The 23650-nt window shown below is 50.0% G+C and overlaps 1 protein-coding gene across 1 annotated transcript in view; it reads left to right on the top strand.

Annotated features, from left to right (window-relative positions):
• SPSB4 (splA/ryanodine receptor domain and SOCS box containing 4) overlaps positions 1-23650 on the top strand; it is a 95508-nt gene that overhangs the window by 14976 nt on the left and 56882 nt on the right. The window contains exon 2 of the mRNA XM_053599351.1: positions 1613-2459. Within this exon, the coding sequence (XP_053455326.1) occupies positions 1766-2459 (694 nt within the window). The 5' untranslated portion in view covers positions 1613-1765. The remainder of the gene's footprint in view (positions 1-1612; positions 2460-23650) is intronic.

The following is a 23650-nucleotide window of genomic DNA, read 5'->3' on the forward strand; positions in this document are numbered from 1 at the left end:
CATTTCTGTTTCTTTCTCTTTGATTTGGGGTGATTTCGGATATGAAAAGGAGTAACTTTATTCTGCTATCTTAAAACTGTCTAGTGTTGCAAATTTTTATGTGTTCTAGTATTTCCTCAGATCAAACATTAACCAGAGCTCTCTGAATAGGGTTGACATCTGCTGCAGCTGGGATCTGACAATAGAAAGGAAAGAAAATGTGAGTTGAGAATAAAATGAGAGGGTTAAAAAAGAAACACAAAATATACCTGTCTGTGCTGTGTTATAGCAGTGTTCTTTCTCTTCCCCCACCTGGACTTTGGCTGGGAGTATGCCACAGTTTGGGTGTAGGGGGTGGGGGTGAGGCCAGGCAGGGTATGAAAACCCCCTTCTGTCTTCTTGTCTGTCTTCAGGGCCTGGCAGCTCTCAGGCCAGGGAGGGGAAAGCACATGCTTTACTCTGGACAGGATGCAGGGCTTGGCTCTCCCTTCATCCCCACACCCAGTGTCCAGCCAAGCAGTCAAGGGTTCTGGCTCCCTAGGTTCTGGCTGGTCTCCTAGTGATGGTGGCCAGTACCTCCTCCATGAAAGCTAGGGTCCTGTGTCAGGGAGGGCTGTCTGGGATCAGCACTGTTAATGGTGTTTATATGACCAAAGAAAGAGCTTGCCCATCCAAAGGGGAGGGATCCATGTGAAATGTCCAGAGAGCAGAGTCAGGGAGGAAAACCTCCCTGCAGAGTCTGGGCCTGGCCCTTTGTATTATTGTCTCTCAACTTCCTATGCCGCTGGAGGAAGATATTTTATTCCCATTTTACAGATGAGGAAATAAGACTCAGAGAGCGGCTAGGAGGCCTTCCTGTAGGCACATAGTTAAGAGGTTGAGAAAGGGATTTACTCATATGTGCAGTTCTGTCTGGCTCCAGCTCCCTTTGCCTCTTCCCTCGCTTCTGCCTTCTCATGGAGTCTCCACCCAGACCTCCAATCGTTGCCTTATGGCCATGTCCCTGGGTGACCTTGCTGGATGCTTGCTCTGTCTTGCTTCTCAAGTCTGGCTGCATTTTATGGTGCTATTTAAGCTCCCCAGGACCTTCAAGTTTGGTAACCAATGGGCCAGACCCTAAACATTTGCAGTCCCGTGTCTTGGGCAACTGTGTCCCTCAGCCTTGGCACAGGCATTTTCTCCTGGGATCAAATCCACCTGGTCTCTCTGTGATCTCAGGCAAGTCATAACTGCTCTGGGCTCACTCCTAATTTCTAAAATAAAATCACCTGTGACTGTTCTAAGTGCCCAACACAGACTCTGAAGCCAGGTGACCTTGGTTTGTATCTTGGCTCAGTCACTTATTAGCTGTGGGACTTTGGCTAATTATCCTCCCTCTGCGCTTTAGTTTCCTCACCTGTAAAATGTGAATAATGCCACATAATATATATATCTTATAAGGAAATGGGCGAATACATGTAAATCATTTAAAGTGGCATATGGTAGGTGCTAGATTAGTGCCAGATATGGGTATACAAATTATTACTATTATTAAGTATGCAGAGGGATCAGCTAAGGCACGGGCATGCAGGGAGGACCTGGGAACTAGCTGCTGGCGCTGCTGTGATGACCCATGCCCTTTGCTTTCTTCTAGGAGCTTGGGCCCCCGCCCCAGCCTGCCAGAGGCTGTGGAGGTCTACGGTCCGGAAGCCGTATTCCCAGCCCCGTGGCCCATCCCGGGCTACAGGGATTGCAGGCTCCCACAACGTAGCGGTGGCCTGCAGCGGCCCTATACTGGAGGTGAACCATGGGCCAGAAGCTCTCAGGGAGCCTCAAGTCGGTGGAGGTGCGGGAGCCGGCGCTGCGGCCAGCCAAGCGGGAGCTGCAGGGTGCAGAGCCCGGGCGGCCGGCGCGGCTGGACCAGCTGCTGGACATGCCGGCGGCGGGGTCGGCTGTGCAGCTGCGGCACGCGTGGAACCCCGAGGACCGCTCGCTCAACGTCTTCGTCAAGGATGACGACCGGCTCACCTTCCACCGGCACCCGGTAGCCCAGAGCACCGACGGCATCCGCGGCAAGGTGGGCCACGCCCGCGGCCTGCACGCCTGGCAGATCAACTGGCCCGCCCGGCAGCGCGGCACTCACGCGGTGGTCGGCGTAGCCACGGCGCGGGCTCCCCTGCACTCCGTGGGCTACACAGCACTGGTGGGCAGTGACGCCGAGTCCTGGGGCTGGGACCTGGGCCGCAGCCGCCTCTACCACGACGGCAAGAACCGGCCTGGCGTGGCCTACCCGGCCTTCCTGGGGCCCGACGAGGCCTTCGCCCTGCCCGACTCGCTGCTGGTGGTGCTGGACATGGATGAGGGCACGCTCAGCTTCATCGTTGACGGCCAGTACCTGGGTGTGGCCTTCCGAGGCCTCAAGGGCAAGAAGCTGTACCCGGTGGTGAGTGCCGTTTGGGGCCACTGCGAGGTCACCATGCGCTACATCAATGGCCTTGACCGTAAGTGTGCTCAACTAGGAGGGCAGGGGGCCTCTGGGGCGCTATCCCTGGGGTGGCTGGGAGAGGGACAGGAAGCTGGGGAGGCTGTGCCTTCCCATGGCAGCTGGGATGATCCTGCAGCATAGCGACTTGGTTAGGACATGGGTTTGAATCTTGACTCTCGTTTCTTGGCTTGGTGATTTGGGGCTGTGCCTCAGTTTTCCCATCTGCAAAAGCGGCACAGTGATAGTAATGTAGCTCGAGGTTGTTGTGAGGATCAATTAAGATATCCTAAGTGAAGCACTTAGAACAGAGACTGGCATCTAATAGGGATTTTATTAGTGTTGATGCCGATTACAAATTTCTCAGTCTGCATAAGGGCAGTGAAAAACCTCCCAGGCTACTCACAGTGTGACAGTAATAAGTCACAGTCCCTGGACTCTGAATGCCATGCACTCGAGTTACTGATAAGTAATAAATAATGATAACTGTCTATTATTGACCACATACTGTATGCAGGGGCTAACTCACAAATTCCAGCACTTGCTGGTGAGCTCTGTTAAAGGGAGTGGCTGTCTGCCATCTCTAGCTGATGATTACCTCATGGGAATGAGGACCCCAGGTTATGGAATCTTCTGGTTTTTCAAAGAGAATCCAGTAATTTAGATTGTGTGAACTATCCAAACATTTAAAGTTGACAGTTACTGAAAACTATTCAGGCGAACAAAAACAGGTTGAAGTCAAGCCCACAGGATGCTGGGTTTGACCCTGACCACTCTGACCTCCTCTCATTTAATATGCACAACTGTGCTTTGAAGTTGATTAAAAATCATAGTAACAAAAATGGTTACTGGTTTTAGGAAGGAGTCACTTGAGAGAGGCAGGGTGGCCTCTGGAATCGAGGCACACCTAGTCACCTGTCCTGAGTTGAATCCAGATGACCAGGGCCAGCAGTTAGGGACCTACCTGTGGGCTTACATAGTCCCACACATGTAAGATGAACACTGTCTAAACACACTTCCTGCTGTTCCTTAACAAAGCTGGTGCTTAGAGGGGGGATTTGGTTTATTCATTTTGTACTTTCTGGGTTTTACTCTGTTGCCTTGGCTAGAGTACTGGGGTGTCATAGCTCACAGCAACCTCCAACTCCTGCCAATAGTTGGAACTAAAGATGTGCCTCACCATGCTCAGCTAATTTTTAAAACCTTTTTTGTACAGATGGGTTTCTCACAATGTTGCCTAGGTTGTTCTTAAACTCATGGTCTCAACAGATCCTCCAGCCTCAGCCTCCCAAGTACTAGGATTATAGGCATCTGGCTCAATTTATTCATTTTAAATGAGAGATATATTTGCCAGCCAGTGAGGCAGGCTGAGCCAGACCTTGTTTTAGAGGTAAGAAAACTACAGAGAGCCAGAAAATAAGCTAAGGATAAGACTTTACTCAAGTGAAATTCACATTTACTTGAGCATTGTGGTGTGTTGACAGCTTTCAAGGGTGACAGTCTAACTAACAGAAAAGTGGCTGGTATACTCAGTTCTGTGGTATAATTGGTGACATTTTTGCTCATAGTTTATTTTCATGCTTGCTGGACTAAAATTGCCATGGAATGGCAAAGTTTTGTTCTATTTTTTCTATTTAACTGGCTAAATCTCGGAGCAGATGAGTATGGCCTGAAAGGGCTGATTTAATCATCATGATGCCTTGTGGAAAGTGTCTGGAATCCTCTTAGACATGGTGACCAGGCAAACCCCAGGGGTGGGAAGACCAATAGCAACAACAAACCTCTTTATTTAATGCAATTGGAAAACTTGGTTGCTGGAATGAATTAATAGACTAGGAGGGTGGCCTTGGTATACCAACGCTCTGGAGTCTGACGTGCCTTATTTCCAACTGCATCTCCTATGCTTGGTGGTTTTGTATCTTCGGTGGGTCACTATAAGTCTTTTTAGACTCATTTTACTCTTATTTATTTATTTATTTTTTTTTTGAGACAGAGTCTCAAGCTGTCGCCCTGGGTAGAGTGCCATGGCATCATAGCTCACAGCAACCTCAAATTCTTGGGCTTAAGCAATTCTCTTGCCTCAGCCTCCCAAGTAGCCGGGACTACAGGCACCCGCCACAACGCCCGGCTATTTTTTGGTTGTAGTTGTCATTGTTGTTTGGCAGGCTGGATTCGAACCCACCAGCTCTGGTGTATGTGGCTGGCGCCCTAGCTGCTTGAGCTACAGGTGCTGAGCCTTATTTATCTTTAAAATGAGACAGTATCAGTTTCCTTTCACACCTGCTGTGAGCTTTTTTGTGATGGCACCAATATGATGGTAGCTGGTAATAAAGGCTAGATGTTGACACCTAGTAGGAGCTACCAGAACCAATAGTTATGCCCCTAAAGTCGGCTTCCTCTCAGCCATTGATTCACACAGGGGTATTATCTGTGGCCTAGGTTTCAAATACAAAGCTAAGATGCTAATAGGATTGCAGCCAGTGGCTCCCCCATGCATATTGGGATCAGGAGCAGATTCTCTGGTGTGCTGCTTGGGGAGGTTAGGTGGGGAAGGGCAGTTGTTTGGGGGTATTTTAAGCTCATGCATTCTTCAGGTGGTTGGAGAAGCTTTGTAGGACTGAAACTTGAACACTTTCCAACCTCTTTCCCCATTCTGGCCATGATTTTTCAGATTGGTTAAATCTGGGATACTGAATCTAGGAGGCAAGAGAGGCCTAGACAAGCAACTCTGTCTCCCATTCAATAACAAGGTTGCTTGTCTGCTGTGGTCCTAGCCTGTTCTCCAGATGGGATTTGTGTTCTCTCTCTCTGGCAGGGGTGTGACTGCAGAAAAGGGAAGCTCAGCTTCCCTGGGCTTGATAGGCCCATCCACAGTCAGCCTGGGACAAGCCCTGCCTACCAGGTGGGTTGGAGGACAAGCTGCAGTGGAGTCTCACAGGGGTAGTTGGGAAGGGACCATGTGATGCCTGTAACTGATGATCTGGCTGAAGTCCGCCATGGGTCCCTGGGGACTGGGAATAATTTGGTCCTTGGGGGGGTCCCTGGACAGGGAAGGTGATCCAAGGGGTTCTTAGGATGGGAAGAATTGAGAGCTAACATTGGTGTGGACACCGTGGCAGGTCCCCAAACTCAGACCTTATGGAGGTGTAGGGGACCAGAGTCAGAGACATGTTTGGGAGCAAATGGGCAGGGCAGCTCTTGGGGGCTGCTCCCCACAACTCAGGGTGGGAAGAACTTTGTCCAAACCTGGGTTAGACTCTGGCCCTCACTCTCAGCAAGAGGCCTGGGCAATTAACCTCTTCTCTGAACCTCAGGGTTCCCCTTTATTTAATGGGGGTGATAAAGTTCACCAGCATGCAACAGACACGAACAACTGGTACTCTCTCCTGGGAGTAACCAGGTGAGCTGGGGCAGGTTCTAGGCTTCCCCTATCAGTTAAAAGTGGACTTAACAGAGGCTTTTCTTTGAATATGTTAGAAGGAATGTAATGGAATCACCTTCTCAATTTTTGAATTTGTATGATTGTAACAGCATGGCTTAGAAAGGGCTCATTCCATTTAACTCTGAAGCATGTATTTGTTGAAGGCAAGAACTCCTGGAGGTGTGATTTCCTATTGCAAATATTAAGCATTGTCTAACCTTCTGCAGTGAGATTTTTCTGCTACCCCATAGAGTGGGATGGGCCAGCATCTTGGAATTTATCACACAGGCTGCAGGAACCTAGGAGCTCTGAACAGGAAGCATGGAACCGAGACCCAGAACACAGGCAAATAGGCAAGCTGTCACAGGCTACCCAGGGTTTGAATAATAATAAAAGCAACCATGACAACAATTAACACTTATGTCATGCTTAGTTTGGTGGGGGTAGGTTTCATTCTAAGCACTTTACAAATTTTAGTTCATTTAATCCTTACAATGACTCTCTGAGCTGTACACATACACCTGTATGATTGCCTTCAGCTTACAATGAAGTGGAGGCACAGAGAGCTTGAGAATGTGCTGAAGGCCACACAGCTGAAGGCCACACAGCTAGTAACTGAGGGGGCCTGGGTCCAAACTGAGGTAGCCTGGCTCAGTGGCATCTCTGCAGCGGTTTACAGACAAGGCAGGGGGAGAGTGCGCAGGAGCGTCTGCTCTGCCTGGCAGAGTGGCCAGGCAGCAAATGTCAAGACCCTTGCCTTTAGCAGTGAGTTTAAATGAGGCCCTCAGATGCTGTCCCTGTCATTTTTCTTTCTCCTGCTGGCTTACTATCCAGCCCTCAAAGCTCTTGGCTCAGCACAGAGCTCTTCAGGGTGTTCTGAAAGCTAAGTTGTAGAAAGGCAGTCCCAGTGGCGGCCGTGAATCAGGCATGCTTGATCACTAACGGGAGTGTCAGTGCAAATGTCTCACTGCTGTGATGTTTGGGCCCCTGGGGTGGGCCTGGCCTTTGGAATCTGCTCAGGGAATTGCCCCTTGGCTCCTGGCTTCTGGGCTTCTCTTTCCACATGCTGGTGAGCCAGCAGGGCTGACAGAATGGCTTTGTCTCATGTCTCCGAGTTCTTGAGTGGTGCGTGGTATGCAAGTGACACAGGAAGCAGAGAGGAGCCCCAGACAGAGACAAGTGGTTTTGAAATCCCCAGCAGCTTTGGTTTTGAGGGTATTAAACTTCTTATTGGATACCACCCATGTTCTCTGCCCCAGACTGTTTTATTCAGGCACTATTACTGATACTATCTCTGTTCTATACATGAGGAAACTGAGTCTCAGGAAGAATTTGTCCAAGCCACACAGCTAGCAAGTAGCAGAGCTGTGTGTATACCCAGGTTACAACCACTGCCCTGGCCTGCCAGCTGTGCCTGGGCCTCCCTGCCCATGCCCTCCCACGGCTGAGCCCGGCCTGACTCCGGAGCAGACACCAGTGCCCAGAGGAGACTTTCAAAGGATGGAGAGTGGAAATGTAGGTATCTTGGGCCTGACTGACTGAGTGAGTATGTCCACCTACATGGAACTGAGGAAACTGTATTTCCAGACGTCGTTCCTAGATGGTTTAATCGATCTGCCAACAAGTATTTATTGGCTCAACGGCTCAACAGAGGAGGCTGGCAGCCAGCCACGGCTTCTGGTATTGATGAGGACTGGAGAGCATTTTCTCCCAGGATGACTGCAAGGACACCACCCCCTTGCCAGGCTGTCCTCCCTGTCTGCTGGATTCACTACCTTTCTGCTTACCTCCCCCTCCCAGGGACATGGTGCCCTCCCAGCCTCCCTGAGGTGTGGACTTTGCTCCTTGGTCTCCCTTCGCCCCCTCCCCTGTCAATCTATCCTGTCCCCAGCACTTCCTCCGCCCATGGCTCTAGACGCTGTGTCTGCACTAGCAGCTCAGAGCTGAGTTCTCCCCTCTCTGACCCATGCATATGCTTCCTTTCCCCAAGTGGTTGTGAAGTTCCTCAGGGCTGTGCTGGTGACCCAGGAGGCTTGCCTGGGGAAGCAGGAAGAGTGTGAGGACTTCCTATGTGCCTCTTTACTTTTGGAAGGAAAGTGTGCATGTGCTAGCAAATATAAATACCATACAAGGGTATATGGGGAAGCCCCCAGCCCTGCTGCCACCCCCTGGCAGTTTCTTATATGTCCTTCCCGATACAGATTGGATATTTGGCCCCTCCAAATCTCCTGTTGAAATTTGATCCTAGTGTTAGAGGTGGGGCCTGGTGGGAGGTGTTTGGTGGTTGGGCAGATCCCTCCTGAGTGGCCTGGTGCCCTCCCTGCAATAATGAATGAGTTCACACTTTATTGTTCATACAAGAGCAGAAAGCCAGTTGTTGAAAGGAGCCTGGCACCTCCTCTCTCTTGCTCCCTCTCTCACCATTTGACCCACCTGCTCCCCCTTTACCTTCTACCTTAATTAGAAGTTCCCCGAAGCCCTCACCAAGAGCAGATGCTGGAGCAATGCTTCTTGAACAGCCAGCAGAACCATGAGCCAAACAACCTCTTCTCTTTATGAATTACAGTCTCAGGTATTCCTTCATAGCAAGGCAAAACGGACTAATACACTTTCAGAGATTTGTGACAGAGAGATTTTAGATCATGCTGTAAACATTGCCCTGCGTCTCATTTTCTCCCCTTAATGGACCTTGACAATTATTTAATATCAGTAAACATAGAGCTGCATCATTCTTTATTAACAGCTGCTTAGGTCCACAGTATGGTTGTATCATAATTTAATTATCCGGATCCCTATATTTGGCCATTTAGGCAGTTTTTAGTCTTTGAGAATAAACTTTTGATCGTAATTTGAATTCCATTTCCCCTTTTTGGCTAATTCAAATCTCGAGCCTCAGTTTTCTCATCTGTGTAGTGGGAATGATTATATGTACCTTAAAGAGCTACTGTGAGGATTAGAAATGAAGCAGAAATGAAGCCTGGTGCCTCATGTGGGTCACAGCAGGTTAATACCAACGTGTCTATGTGGCATTTCCTACTTCATTGCAGAGCTCTTCATGGGCATCTGATAAATGTTTGTGAATGCTTTGGTTTCTAGTTTAAAATACAGTGGAATCACATTAATTTGATATTAAGGAATCTTGAGACACACTGTTGGACTGAGGTCACTGGAGTCATATAATCCAGTCTATTCCTGTGTAGGCTGTGTGTCAGCAGGAGACACCTGCCCCTTCCTTGCACAGAATAGCCCACAGTACATGGGTTTTGCTGTTCTGTTATTGCTGCTGCTCCGAATGCTGAAGGTGGTGGGGCTTGGAGGTAGGAACTGCATCTTAGCCTTCTCCACCATCCCCCATAATACCCTTTGGAAGAGATTAAGTAGAAGGTGCTCAGTAAATGCATGTTGATGTTCTGGCCTCCCACCACCTGAATAGCTTTTCTTTTCTGAACCAAAGAGGGACCTGAGTCACAGTTGGCTGGAACAGAAGGGCTGGTTACAAGCTGCTGCCCTCTTGAAGCCTGGGCCCGCGAGCGACCTTCTCCCACCTCCCATTGTGTGCTGTGCACAGCACATCTGTCCCCACACACGGGACAAAGCAGAGGCTGCATGATAGGCCAGGCATTTCCATTCAGGATCCCGACATGCAAAAATTGACCCTTACCCTTTGTTTGAAAGGAACGGCCTTCCACTTGAAAAAAGTCCTCCGTCAGATGCCATGGACTTGCTTTGAGGTGGGGTTTTCACATTTAACAGTCATGAGTGGGTCCTTAGAAGTCCTGCCTGCAGGCAAAGGCAGCTTTGAAATGTAGGCGCCAGCATCTGAAATCAGGCTTTGTCAGGAAGTGTGTTGCTGTGGCTACATTGTGGTCATAGTCACATGGGAAGGGCTCAGTTGATTCTGACTTGGCTTCTAAACAGCTGTGACCCTAAGCAAGTCATTTCACCTAAGCTTTAGTTTCCTCATCTGAAAAGTGGGTAATTATTTCACCACAAGTTGTTAAGCATTATGGATTACTCTATAGACAGTGACTAGTCTAGGGCCTGGCACATCCTACTGACAAAATGGTAAGTTTAAAAAATGCTATTTATTACTGCTCCCATGGATTGGTGAAATTACTGTTATTAAATGTGGAAATAATTATCATTATTAAATTTTGGTCCACATTGTGAAACTGAGGGATTTCACACTGGGAATTTGGGAGGCTTTGAACTCTTTTCTCCTTAAGATGCATGATGGAAATGCCAGGTGAGGTTCAGAGGCCACAGTGAGTTTGTCACAAAGGAAGCTGGGAGTGTTTAGCCCTCCCTGTGGGCAGTTTCAAATGTTTCTGACTAAACATTTTGTTCAAGCATTTCTCTAAAAGCCTGCAGCTCCCCGTGGTGACTTGCCTGGTAAACACATGTTCAGCAAGATGCCCAAACAGGCAGTATTGTCACCAGCTGCGTCCATGTGTCCATCCCTCAGGAGGGACCTGCCAGAGTGGTGGGCTTGAGGGGTCACATCCCACCTCTGAACATACTGCTACTAGGCTCAGCTATGGGCTGGCTGGGCATCATTGGACCTTTGGGGAGAAGAAAAAGGGGAGAGGCAATGGGTCTTCCCTTTTCAGGCACTGGCGGAAGGGTAGAGACACCCTATCTGGCTGCCAGTGCAAGATCCACATTTTACAGATGGGAGGCAAATGGACCAGAGAGCCAGCTGTGGGGACTTGTCCAAGGACACAGGCTAGTTAGTAGCAGAACCAGAACTAAAACCCAGGCTGGCCCCCACCCTCGAAAATGCTCCTTGCTGGATACAAGAATGAAAATTCAATACAGTTTATGAGTCTATACTGGAAAAACTGATACAGATGATGGAAGCTGTAGAAGTTTTAGAGGAAAATGATGGGTGGGGGCTGGTAAGGTTGGAAGAGCTTCCTGCAGGGAGGCCTTGATTCTTGAGCAGAGTTTGGACAGGTGTCTCCCCACCACACACACACAGATGAAGGCATTCTATGGCTTCCCAGTGCCTGCTGCTCCAACCCCGGCTCAGAAGGGGAACACAGAAGCAGGGATGCCAGGTAAGAACTGGTTTGCCTGCTTACTACTTGGGTGACCTGGATATAAGTTTCCTAACTTCTCAGTTCCTCAGTTTGCTCACCTGTAAAGTGGGTAAAGTGATGGCATTTACCCACAGAGTTGTCAGCAGTGCTTCTGGAACCAAACTAGCTACAGTGTGTATTTGGGCCATCTGGGGATTCTGTTAAAATGCAGATTCTGACTTAGTAGGTCTGGGTTTGGTCCAGATCCTGCATTTCTAGCAAGCTCGGGCTGACCCTGATGATACTGCATGTGGAGGGCATCACACAGAGCAAGGGCTTCATCATCACAGCTTGTCCTCAGCCCTCGCTATCCACCTGTCTACCCCCACACTGAATGATCCTGCAGCCAACCTGAAATGCTTATTCCTCTGTGCTGTGGTCTGTGCTGTCCTTGCTGTCCTCTCTGTTGGCCCACCTCCCCATCCCAGCGAACTGGGTGTGGCCAAGCCCTGCTCTGCCTACCGCCCCTCCCCCCTGGCTGACTGCAGGGCAGCTCCTGGGCCTTGCTTTTGACAGTTCACCTGCATCTTCCGAATCCCCCCTTTTTATATTCAGCCCCACTTCCTTCTGTTCTCATCCCTCCCCAGCTACCACATGACTCAGTTTGTGTGTCCTGGAACCCAAATTCTCCCTCTTGCCAATGAGATATACGCAAGTAAATCCACACTGTTATCCATGAATTCTCTGGTGAGGGTGACTTTGTTTGGGAAGGGATTACTGCAAATGGAAACAGCTCTTTGTTAAATAGTCATTGATTGATTGAGTGCTCACAAAAGGCCCAACACTGCTCGGCACCGCTCATGCATCATCTTATTTAAACCTCCATCACCCTGTGGAAAGGCAACTCAGAACCCTATGCATGGTAGCTCATCTAACCTTCCCCAGGATGAGGGGTAGGGCTGTTCCCACTCGCCCACGAGGGAACTGAGGCTGAGGGCGGAGGAAGAGCAGCTCATGGCACATGCTTGGGAAGTGACTATCCCCAACTCTAGGCCTACCCCAGCGTCCTCACCTGTAACCTCTGTGCTACTTGGGAGTCATCTGTGGTCTTACAAGGGGTCCCAGGCCTTGGCTTGAGCAACCTTAACCAAGGGTTTACTGAAGGTGACATTGGTAGCTCCCACAGCCACAGCACTTCAATACCCTCAAATCCAGTATAGCAAAGTGCTCTTGTCCTTGACTGGAACTGGTGATGGCTCTGAGTGGGTGGTGCTGGGAAAGCAATGAATAGAGTAAGCAGATTTGCTGGGAGCGTGGGGTAGAAGGTGACTGTGGGGTATCAATGACTAGGGACAGCAAGTGACCTGCCTGACTGGTCATACCATTTATTGGCCGACAGTCAGGGAGCCAGGTGATTTGCCCAGGCCCATCCTTTGGTTAAGGCAAGGGGCGGTTAGTGTGAGTTACAGCCTAGCCCAGCCACTAATAAGGCTGCTTGTCTGAGGCCTTCCATAATTCAAGTGGAGGCTATGCCGTTTAATGGCCCTTCTTCGTCAGCTCTTCCAGGTCTCAGTGCCTCCTTAATGATTTATTTGCTTGGGATGAAATTAAGCCGAGACGGTGGGAGCTTGGAAAATACTGCAGAGCCGGCTCTCCCCAGTTTTTCATCTCTCCCAGTGGCTGCTTTCTATAAATAGAGCCATAAGCCCTGCTTCGTGACCCACCTGCTGGGAACCCCAGCGGGCATAGGCTGCCCTGTCATGGGCCCCTGGGAACACATTTCTTGGGGCAACTGGGCATCCCCCATCCCTTGTGTCTTTCAGGCCAATGACCCCACAAGGGAGCCCTGGGGATGCAGCTTCTGGCAAAGACCTTGTCATGGTCCCAGCTTTGGAGTCATTTAAGAAGATGCTTTCAAGTGGATCCATGGGAACCACAGCCAAGTTACAGATCTTGTCCTAATTGTTGATGTTTTCCCTCAAAATGCATTTCACAAGCAGGTGCCAGGGCAAGAGCAGTTTGCTGCTGGTATTCAGTGAGGTAGAAAACAGCTCTCTGCCTGATGTCTGGCTACGTGGGAGCCTGTCCTTCTCTCTGAGGATGGCTGCCTTAGAGACAGGGACCAGGGTTACAGCCGAGGACCATGTGCAGTGCTTACACAGAGGTCAGGCCAGGCACCCAGATCGGGTTTTTTCATAATCCAGAGCCCACAAGTTGCCTCAGGAAATGGGGTGAACATAGCTCACATGAGAATTGGGGGGAAAGGTCCAAGAGTACAAAGCCCTCAGGCACTCTAGCTCTGCTGCAACTGCACGTTCACCCCAACCTCAGCCTCTGTCACACACCAGTGGAGAGGGTGGGGACACCGGGTCATCTATCCTGGCACCGAAAGGCCCACAGTGTGCTCATGAGGCAGGGCCAGGCTGCAGGATGAGCGGGGGAGGGCTGGCTTTCTCTCTCCTGGAGCCCACAGTCTGGTGGAAGCCTCCATCAGGAAAAGAGAGATTTCTGTCAGTTAACCAATCACTCAAGGATTATTTTTTGAACATCTCCCCTGTGTCAGGCACTGGGGATATATACTATGATAATTTAGGCAGAGAGACAGACAGGAGCAGAAAAACCAAGTAAGTGCTTGTCCTAAGTCCAGATATAGATAAATGCAATTAAGAGAACAAAATTGGAGACTATGATGGGAGGAGAGGTGTCAGCTGCTGCCTTGGCCCTTCTTGGGGCATTTGAGCAAGACGAATGAGGCAGACACAGGCATGTGAAGCCCGGGGGAAGTGTGGGTCAGGGCACTCTTGAGCCGGGCTGGGTAGCTGAGCCTGTGACCAGTGTGGCAGACAGCAAGGAGGGGTGTGCTATGGGAGAGAGTGAGGCCCTGAGGCGCAGGGGTCCGCAAGGCTGGACACCAGCAGGTGGAGGCACCTGCAGCCGACAGCATTTCCTTCCATCCTTGAGACTCCAGCTGTTCTACTGTTTTAAAAAGTTTTACACAACCTCATTGTAAAGAAGCCATACCTCCATCTCTTTTCCACTGGGACATATCTCTTGATTCTACAAAATGGCATGTTGTTGGAACTTTGGCGAGGGTAGCCTTTGATTGGGGTAGGTGTGACCATTTTCATTTTACAAACAAGTTGATCGAGGCACAGAAAGGTTGTGCCATGAACGGTGGAATTAATTTGAACTCCTATCTTTTTCTTTTCCACCATGCTACTGCTCCAGAAGCTGAATTCTAGTCTTTGTTAAAAAAAAAAGTAGAGGGGCAGCGCCTATGGCTCAAAGGAGTAGGGTGCCGGCCCCATATGCTGGAGGGGGTGGGTTCAAACTCAGCCCCAACCAAAAACTGCAAAAAAAAAAAAAAAAAATGTGAATTCCATAGGTTTAGTAAGAACCATTTGGCAATCCCACCAGAAAAGCAGCCTTTATAAAAAGCAGGGAACTCCGTGCGGGCCCTGGTCAGTCTCAGCCCAACGCTGCTCTTCTGCAGAGTGCTTGCATTTCACATCCCTATCTGAGGTAGCAGGCTGGTGACCCAGGGCTTGGTGTCCCTTACCCCCACCCCTTTAACCAGTGTGCCTCCAGTCCCATCCATGGTGCTGTAGCCTCTCCACATTCTTGGCTGGACGCTGGAAAGGGCAGCACCAGAGCAGGGCTCCTCCTGGGTAGGCTCTGCCTTCCCCTTTTGTCCCCTGGGATGGCTGAGCTCCAGGCTGGAGCTTGTCACTGCCAGGCTGGGCAAGCCACCCAGGAGGGAAGTAGTGAATCGAGGCTTGTATTTCTTTTTTGGCTGGTACACACAACCTCCCTTGGTTATTCAAGGTGTCTTGCCAAAGTGGACTGTTCAGATGTGTGAACATTAAAAAAAGCATTCTTGACCTGAACTAAATTGATGTACCCAGAGTCTGGCCTGGGTGTAACAGAGGGACAGGGGGTTAGGTCCTGGAATGAGTGCTGGCCTGGGAGCCAGGAAACCTGGCCCAGCTTGGTCCAGCTTGACCATGGGCTATGCGACTGGGCAAGTAACCTCCTCTGTGCTTCAGTTTCTCCACTTCAGGAAGGAAGGGATGGGACAAGATGACCTCAAAGGGTCTTCATAATTCTGTGGTCTCTGATATGGAGAGACTGTACATCTGATTCTTTAGATGGCAGACACTTTACACTGCAGTGCTATCCAGTAGGTAACCAGTAGCCACAAGTGGCTATCTAATGAAATAAAATTAATTAATTTAATTAAATAAAATAAATTTATTTAATTAATTATTAATTTATTTAATTAAATAAAATTAAAACTTCAGTTCCTCTGTTGTGCTGACTGCACCCAAGTGTTCCATAGCCACATGTGGTTGCTGGCTGCCATACCAGACCATTTCCCCCGAAGCTCAAAGTTCTAGTGGACAATGCTGCTTTAGAGCCATGGGGCTGGGGCCACTATTTCTGCCACATGGGACTCCTGGGGACAGCACCCACCCAAGTTCCTCCTGGCCCCGAGAGTATAAATAGAACCATGACCCAGTTAAAGAGTTGGGTGTAGGAAGATTCAGCCCAGATACTGTTCAAGAAGGATCAGGCTGCAGGACCAGGAAACCTCAGGAGAATGTCAAAGGTTTTGGCTAGAAAGAGGTCACTGGCAGAAGGTATGCCTGGAATTCCTAGGAGGAGGGCCTGGGGACAGCAGGGGCTGGGGCCCTGCAGGGGGAGGAGCAGCAGCCAGGCCAAGCAGCAGGCCCCTTGCTAGTTGTCTCCCTGAGCCAGTCCTTGAGCCTGCGGGAGGCCTCCATTTCCTTGTGGGTGAAGTGGGAAGAATAAGAAAGAGGGCTGTCATGGGATGAAATAAAATGAGACCGTGAAAGCCCTTTGTGAATGGCAGGGCCTGGATAGGTTAGAGACGACATATGGTGTCGTTATTCATCGTAACTTGCAAGCCTGACTGTCTTTGATTGTGATTTTAAGGTTCCAGGGGTGTCTGCCCTGTATTTCCAATGGGGCTGTAGGCCATTTGGGCAAGGGAAGGAGCCGCGTGCCTCCTGTATCCCCCACAACTCTGAACACACAGGTGGCTTCCCATCCACAGGCAAATGGAGAAGCCCTGGGGGCTGCCGTGTGGGGAGGCCACAGTGGCTCTCTCTTCCTCCTGACCCAGCGGCCTTTCACCAGCACATGTTCAGGCTGTGAGAGCTGTTGAACGCTCACCTTGTTCCTGATGTATATGTGCATCTGGCTGGATCTGGATGTCATTTTCTAAAACCATTGCCTGTAGTGGGCTCTGACCCCAGCCCCGCCGTGTGTAAACAAATCTGGGGCAGAAGTCAAAGGCCAGTTCTGGGTTTGCCAGCATCTCTGGAGTACCCTTGGTGGGAAGTAGCTTGGTGTCAAGTTTCATCACGCTACCCCCTCCCCAGCCTGGGATAGGCCTTTTCATCTGCATTCCTAGCGGGGAGGTGACATTTCTGGCAGATTTATTGATGATGGATTGATTGCCCACCACACTCCAGCCCTGGGTGGGTTCATTGCTTAGGTCCGGCTTTGGTTTTTCATGAAGTCCCCACCACAGACATAGAGAACACAGAGAGAGGGGTTTGAATCCTGCCCTAGAAACTTTTTCTGCCACAGAATTGATGTGCTTCCCAACAATACCGGCAGTGAAGATAAGTCAAAGTAGCCATTTGATGATTATCTCCCTCTCCCAAACCAAGTGCTTTTTATATACATGTGAAATTCCAGTAAATTCATTTATCCTTGTGTGACCCATGTTAATATACCCATTTCACAGATGAAGAAACTGAGGCTGTGTGAGGCTAAAAAGTCTCAGGACCAGAACTGGAATTCGGACTCTGGTCTTTCTGATTCCCAGGCACAAAGTCTCCTTTTGTCTTCCTTGTGATTATGATGGCCTGTAGCAGGCTTTCCAAGCATCTGAAAGACTCTGTGCCATCCCTGCTGTTTTTGCTTGACCTCAGAGTTTTTTTTTTTTTTTTTGTAGAGACAGAGTCTCACTGTACCGCCCTCAGGTAGAGTGCCGTGGCCTCACACGGCTCACAGCAACCTCTAACTCTTGGGCTTATGCGATTCTCTTGCCTCAGCCTCCCGAGCAGCTGGGACTACAGGCGCCTGCCACACCGCCCGGCTATGACCTTAGAGTTTTGATCTGGACTTCTAGATTTGGGTTTAAGGCCAGGTTTTGCTGAGCTGTGTGACCAGAGCAAGCCATGGGCCTTCCGAGCCTCAGTGCCCTCACTAGACAGTAGGAGTGCCTGGCTGGATTATCCTACGTACCCAAAGAGGGAGAGGCCTGGAGGGCCAGGTGCATGGCTTCCCTGCTGATTTGGAGAGCCCATGGGACTGCGCACTGTGGCTCCTCCATGGGAATGGTCATATCAGGGCTGTCTCCATGCTGCCCACTCCCCATCCCCTGGATGGTGCCCCTCATGACCCTGGGACACATCCAACAGAAGACATGGGACCAGCGCCACTTGGACCCATGTTCCCAGTCTCTTGCTAGGGGCAGTCTTTAGTTGGAGCAAGTTGGAAGGGGTCTTCTGCTCCCCTCTCTGGACCAACCCAGGGAGATGTCCCTTATGTGTGGCCTCCCTCACCACAGCCTACTTCTCCAGGTCTTGGGTACAAAAGCATGGCCTCTCAGCCTTCAGGGCCCCTTTGCATTCCCCCAGGCAAATTTCTGCCTCTGCACTTTAGCTGGTGCTGGGCTCCCTACCTGAAACCACCTCCACTTCTCCATCTATCTAAGGCTGTTCTCCCTCAAGGCTCAGAGCACACTTCCAACTGGGTTTTTAAAGTCCTTCTTAATGACCTTAGTCCCTACTGACCACTCTGTCCTGTGCTGCTGGAATGGATGGTGTATGCCGGGGCTTAATAATCCAGAAGAGGCGAAAGCATAGCCACCTTCTTGGTGACCAGTCTTTAAGGCTGTCTCTGGCCCTTACTTATCTCCCTCTCCTCTGAACTCCAGGATCCTCCGGAGGCCCTGCAGGGTAGAGGGGAAGACTCTGTGGTTGTATCAAAAGCCTGGATTTATCTCCTGGCTTTGCCATTACAGGCTGTGGGGCTCTGCACTTTGGTGTCATCATCTGTAAAACGCAGCTAGTGATGGCGAGAAGCTGATGAGCCTGGCAGCATGAAACGCCAGGCATTACTGCATAGGGCTATCTGGATTTGTTTCCTCTCCCAGATAAAACAGCACTCAGTACAGACCCAGCACTCAGTACACCCAAATCTGGTAGACAGTGGGTGTGCACTAAATACTTCTGTGCTTCTTCAATACTTTATTTTGCAACATCCCTCTATTAAAAGTAAGCTGAGGTGCTCTAAGGTCAGCAGCTCAAGCACACACAGGGTCTGCTCAGCCTCCAAGAGGGCTCTGACTGTCCTTCCCTCCTCCCCCACATCCCTGTCCTGGCCTCCTTGCAACCTCACCCTTATGCCGCCTGGGTGGCAGCGCTGGCCTATAAATCAAACCAGCTCCCTGGAGACCTTTGACCTGAACCAGATGGCCATACTATGCCAGCACAGAGTAAGCTCAGCTTGTAACAATGCTGAATCTCTCCCCTCACCTCCGCCTACCCTGGGGCTTGGAGCTCCTTTGGACAGCTGCCCTGTCAATCATCACCACTGGTGATCCAGGCATGGGCAGCAGCTGTGACCTTTCTGAGACTTCAGGGACTGTCTTGGAGACATTCCGTTAAGTCATATAAAGATCTCTTCAGGGTTTAGGGTGTATACTTTCCATGGCACAAACATTAGCTGGGCCCAATAGCCCAAGTTGTTATGCCCTGTGACATTTTCTACGCTCCTCCTCCAGGAAGCCTTCCCTGATGACTGAAGCTGCTGGAGCTTCTGTGATGCAAAATGCTTGGCCCCTCCAGGTACTTATTCCTACAAACATTTTCCGTGCTTCCTCTGTCTGAGGCCCTGAGGACAGTCAGGCACTGCTCTTGCCACCAAGACCTCCCAGAGACAGCTAAGGACATAGGTAATTATAGGAGTGGAGATGGGGGCCATGTTACCACTTTACCAGGTTCATTGCCCACTGTTCAAGAAGAAGCCAATGCTTTGAGACAGCAGGAGCTACAGGAATGAAAGAATTTAGTATCACTTCTCAAATCTGTCTTCCTGAATTAGGGAGAAAGGGTTTTTAACGATAGTTTGGCAGGCAAGGGGCTAAGGACCAGCTGGGTCTGGGGTGGAACCATAGAGGTGTAGAGATTGTCATCTTGTGCCGAGTCACGTTTGTTCGGAAGATCAGTTGAGTCAGTCAGTTCCATGGTGTGGCCACTGGTCTGGGTGGATCAGCCAGTCCACTGAAGGCAGAGCCTGGACGATATCTCAAAATCTAGCCTTAGTTTTCACAAGGGTGATGTATCTATGGAAACAATGAAGAAAGCTAAGAATCTTTATGACTGACAGCCATGTGACTCCTGAGTAGTGAGCAGTTACAGGAAAGCAAGCAAAGGAATGATGGTTAGTTACATATAACATAAGAATATATTATTATTCCTTTTTTTTAAACAATGCCTCTACCTTTGCAAACTTCTGGTCCCTCCCACAATTCTCACCTTGTGGCCCTTCTGGCGCTTTATTAATTTTATAAAGGGTGGACACAGCTGTAGCTGAGCAGAAGGCCAAGAGCACTGTGGGAACTCAGAAGGAAGATGCTCTGTGACATCAGAAGCCAGCACAGCCTTCCAGGGAGGAGCACTTGAGCTGGGTTTTGAAGAATAAGTGGTTGTTTGCCAAGTAGATTGGTGGGGAGAGGGTGTTTCAGACAGAGACAACAGCATTTGGAAGGTCCAGGTCCAGGATGTGATGCAACTTGATGGATTTGTGCAAATTAGAGAGTGTGCTGGAAGTGCACCTATGGACGTAAATGGGGTTTGGAAGTTTATCGGTGAGAATTAAGTCTGGTTGTTTGCGGTCAAAAATTCCCTAATGATATAGGTTTAAACAAGAATGTTCTCTCATTAAGAGAAGCCCAGAAGTAGACAGTCCAAGGATGTTGTGGAGCTCCTTGCGGTAATCAGTGTCCAGGTGCCTTCTGCCTGCTGCTCTACCTTCCCAGCCCATAGGTACCTCATTGTCCAGAATGGCTGCTAGAGCTTCAGCCATTGCACCCATATTCCAGGCAGCTGGATGGAAGTGCTAAGGAGGGCACACTCCCTCCCCTTTAAAAGATATCTCAGAAATATGATACTGTGCTTCTGCACATAGGTCTATGGCCAAAACATTATCCCCTGGTCATTCTTAGCTGCAGGGAAGCTGGGAAATATAGTTTTGATCAGTACGGCTTCTTCTTGCCTCTGAGGGAAGGAACACTGTGGTCAATTAATGCTGCCTCCCTTTGGTGTAGCACAGAGCCAGCAGCATGTGTCCATCCCAGTGTTTGTCGTGCTGCCAGAATCCTCAGGGATTCCCAAGGTGTTTGGTGTGCAGTTCCGGCAAACAGAGCTGGGCATATGGCCAGCCACTCTCCAAAGCCCCAAAGCTGAGCAGAATTTAGGTGAAGGGTTTCTCAGTGCTCTGCAGTCTGATTTTATTTCTGATCTATGGCCTCCTTAAGGCATCCGTTGACCTTCAGCAAGGCTGGAGTCTGTAGAAGGAGCTGTGTGGTTAGAGCACAGACTGGGAGCATGAGAAAGAAACACGACCTCAGGTAGCTGCAGCCCTGAAGAGAGGGTTATCAGAATGCAGCATTCAGAAAGAATTGGAGAATAGCTGAGCCATTCTATTCTCACACTTGGCGATGCGCTGTTTTCTGGTTTATTTCACTCCCGCTGTGTGTCAGAGCCCCTGTTTCCTTAGCTATGGAATGGGGTTAATACTACCTGCCTTGAAGGGATATTGGGAGGATCATATGAAATAACGGAAGGCAAAATAGGCAAGAGACACAGAGGGTAGCAGTGAAGGTAACAAGTTGTGACCTCAAACTGCCTGGGTTCCAATCCTGACTTTGCTGCTTGCTTGCTGTGTGACCTTGTGTATGTTACATAACCTTTCTGTGTCTCAGCTTCCTAATCCACGAAGCAGGAATGATGATAACATGTAATATTTACTTGTAGGACTGTTGTGAGGCCCCTACATGGGGTAATATATTTAAAGGGTTTAGGACTCACACACAGCACGTGCATATAACTAGTAATGGCGCTTAAGAGAGCGCAGTCTTTGGGATCAGCTAGGTCTGGACTATGCTCCTGGGTACACTACTCCTCTGAGCCCTAGTTTCCTTATTTGAAATGAGGATACTATGACTTGCCTCATTAGTCATAACCCTAATCAGGATTAGTGACAGAGTAACCATGAAATCCTAACACATCGGACATACCCCATAATGAGAACTATGGTGAAGATTATATAATAATAATCCTGTGTCCCAGCTCTGTCGTCAGCACTTTACTTGCATGAAGAGCCTTATAGATCACGAATGAGGTGCTACAAAAAGAGAAAAAATAATGCATCAAGGTGGGTACTATTAACATTCCTCCTGGGGAAACTGAGGCTCTAGAGAGTTGACCAAGGTGACACAGTTGGTGTGAAACAAAGCTGAGATTTGAGCTCCAGGATTAGCTGACCCTGAGACTCTGCCGTCCCACTTGGCGGATGTTGGTTCTATAGAGGAGCAAGCCTTGGATTTAAGAGGGGAAGCCTGGGCGTGGAGGTGGCTCAGCGCTCCAGGGTCATCTGCCCCTAAGGTGATGCACACACAGAAGAGGACCAGGGCTTCTGAGCCCTTGTAGCCATATCTGTACGCAGGACTCGGGCCTTCTCTCACGAGGATGAGCTCTCTGAGCCTGTTCCATGGAAGGCTGTCCTCTCAGGACTGGCATGGCAGGCAGTGTGGGCAGCAGCATGAACCATAGTAGGTTGGCTAGGCCAGGAGGAGACAGGCCTGGAGCACAAGACTGCTGAGTCTATAGCCCATAGGCAGTGGGAGCCATGGGAGGGGTCAGGAGAGTGTGACCGAAACTAGGTTTTAGGAAGATTCATCTTTGCAGACAAATGGACCGGAGAGTAGAGGCAGGCTGGCCACATTGGGAGGTAACCCAGGAAGGGGACCCAGCAAGAGGCAGAAGGTCTCGGGTGTGCTGGAGGAGCCCTCAGAGAAGTGGGTGTGATGTACCCATTTTCCAGACAAGGAAACAGAGACTCAAGAGGGGGGAGTGGCTTGCCTAAGGGTGCACAGCCAGGGAGTAGCAGAGTTGGACCGGGGCCCAGGGCAAGGGAACAGGCCCCAGACTGCTGCATTCCCTCACCCCCACCCCACACCCCCCAAGGTTGATGTGGTCAGGGGAGGGGAAGGGTGGGAGGATGATGGCAGGTGTCTCTAGTTACCTCCTGAAGGAGCTGCTGCCTGTCTGTGGCAGGGATGGGGGAGGTGGGACATTTCTGTACATACAACCTTAAATGATAGACTTTTCTTTAGGAAGCAAAAGTTTGGTTTTGCTCAGTGAGCAGGAAAATGGAAATGACCCTGGAGCAGAGATTTAAAGCCCTGTTGGCCAGTTAGGCAACACCATGTTTAATAGCTGGGATGACAGTGTCAGGCGATAAATCTGCTGTGCACTGTGGAGTGGGGAGTGGGGTCTCCCTGCTCTCCGAGTTCCATCTGGACCTGAAATTCTTCCCCCCAGGCCTTTCTCAGAATTGGACCCCATAGCTGCCCACCCCCTTGCTGGACTGCACAGGCTGTTAGTGCTGGCTTCAGGGGAAGGTGTTGCCAGGACTACGTGGGGACACACACAGAAGGCACAGAGGCATCCGTGCTCCATAGAAGCACACTGAAATAATGCCAGAAGGATGGCGGCTTCTAGGTAGCAGGTTAAGAGGTCAATTTTCTGCCCCTTTGTGCTTTTATGTGCTTCCAAATGAACACATACAAAAGGGTATACTTTTGAAAAGTCTAAAGAGCCCTCACCCCTACTTCCTAGCAGATTCTTGGGGTGCCCATCCCACATCCCACAGCTCCCCTGGTTTAGGTACTGCTGTACCCCCAGTGCTCTGCCTTCTCTTAGGCTGCAGGCAGCCGCCCAGCCTGACACAGCCAGACACAGCACAACCTGGATATTCAGGGAGCTAACACATTTGAGGAAGCCCTTCAACCACGGGGGACGGGGATCCGTGGATAAAAGTCCCTGGCTCCTTATCCTCCAGGGGGACTGTTCTGAGGTGCATTCTATACAGCTGCTTATGGAATCCCTGACCAAGGAGCTCCCCTTGCTCACAGCCATACCCCTTCATGTCTTCCTCCCTTCTCTGTCTCACTCCCCTCTCTCATTTTTGTTTGCTCAGATCCTCCCTGCAAAACTACTTGCATCCACATTTTTGTCTCAGGAGAACCCAAACCAAGACAGGCCCACTCTGACCAGTTTCTCGTAGACCTCCACTGACGCGTCCTAGGTATGTCTGTGTCCACATCTGGGTATTGATATACGCGAGCGCACTTTCTTTTTGACAAAGTACAGATGGACCACAGTGAACTCAGCCATCTGCATCTTGCTTCCTTCATGCCTGAACTCCACACTGCAAGAGCAACTTGAGGTGCTAGCCCTCAGCCGAGGAGCCCTGCCTGGCATCCTCAGTACTGCTTATGGGGTCACCACATCCCCAAGGTTGGGATCAACTTCAGCTAGGGGTTATTGGTTCTCAGGGAAGGGGCATGTGTGACAAATCCTCGTCATCTTCCAGCAGCGCAGTATTCATGGTCCAGACACTGGCTGAATCTTTTCCACTTCCACCAACTATGGGTCTGTGTAT

Source organism: Nycticebus coucang, chromosome 8 (genome assembly GCF_027406575.1).
Source record: "Nycticebus coucang isolate mNycCou1 chromosome 8, mNycCou1.pri, whole genome shotgun sequence".
NCBI classification, from domain to species: Eukaryota; Metazoa; Chordata; class Mammalia; order Primates; family Lorisidae; genus Nycticebus; species Nycticebus coucang.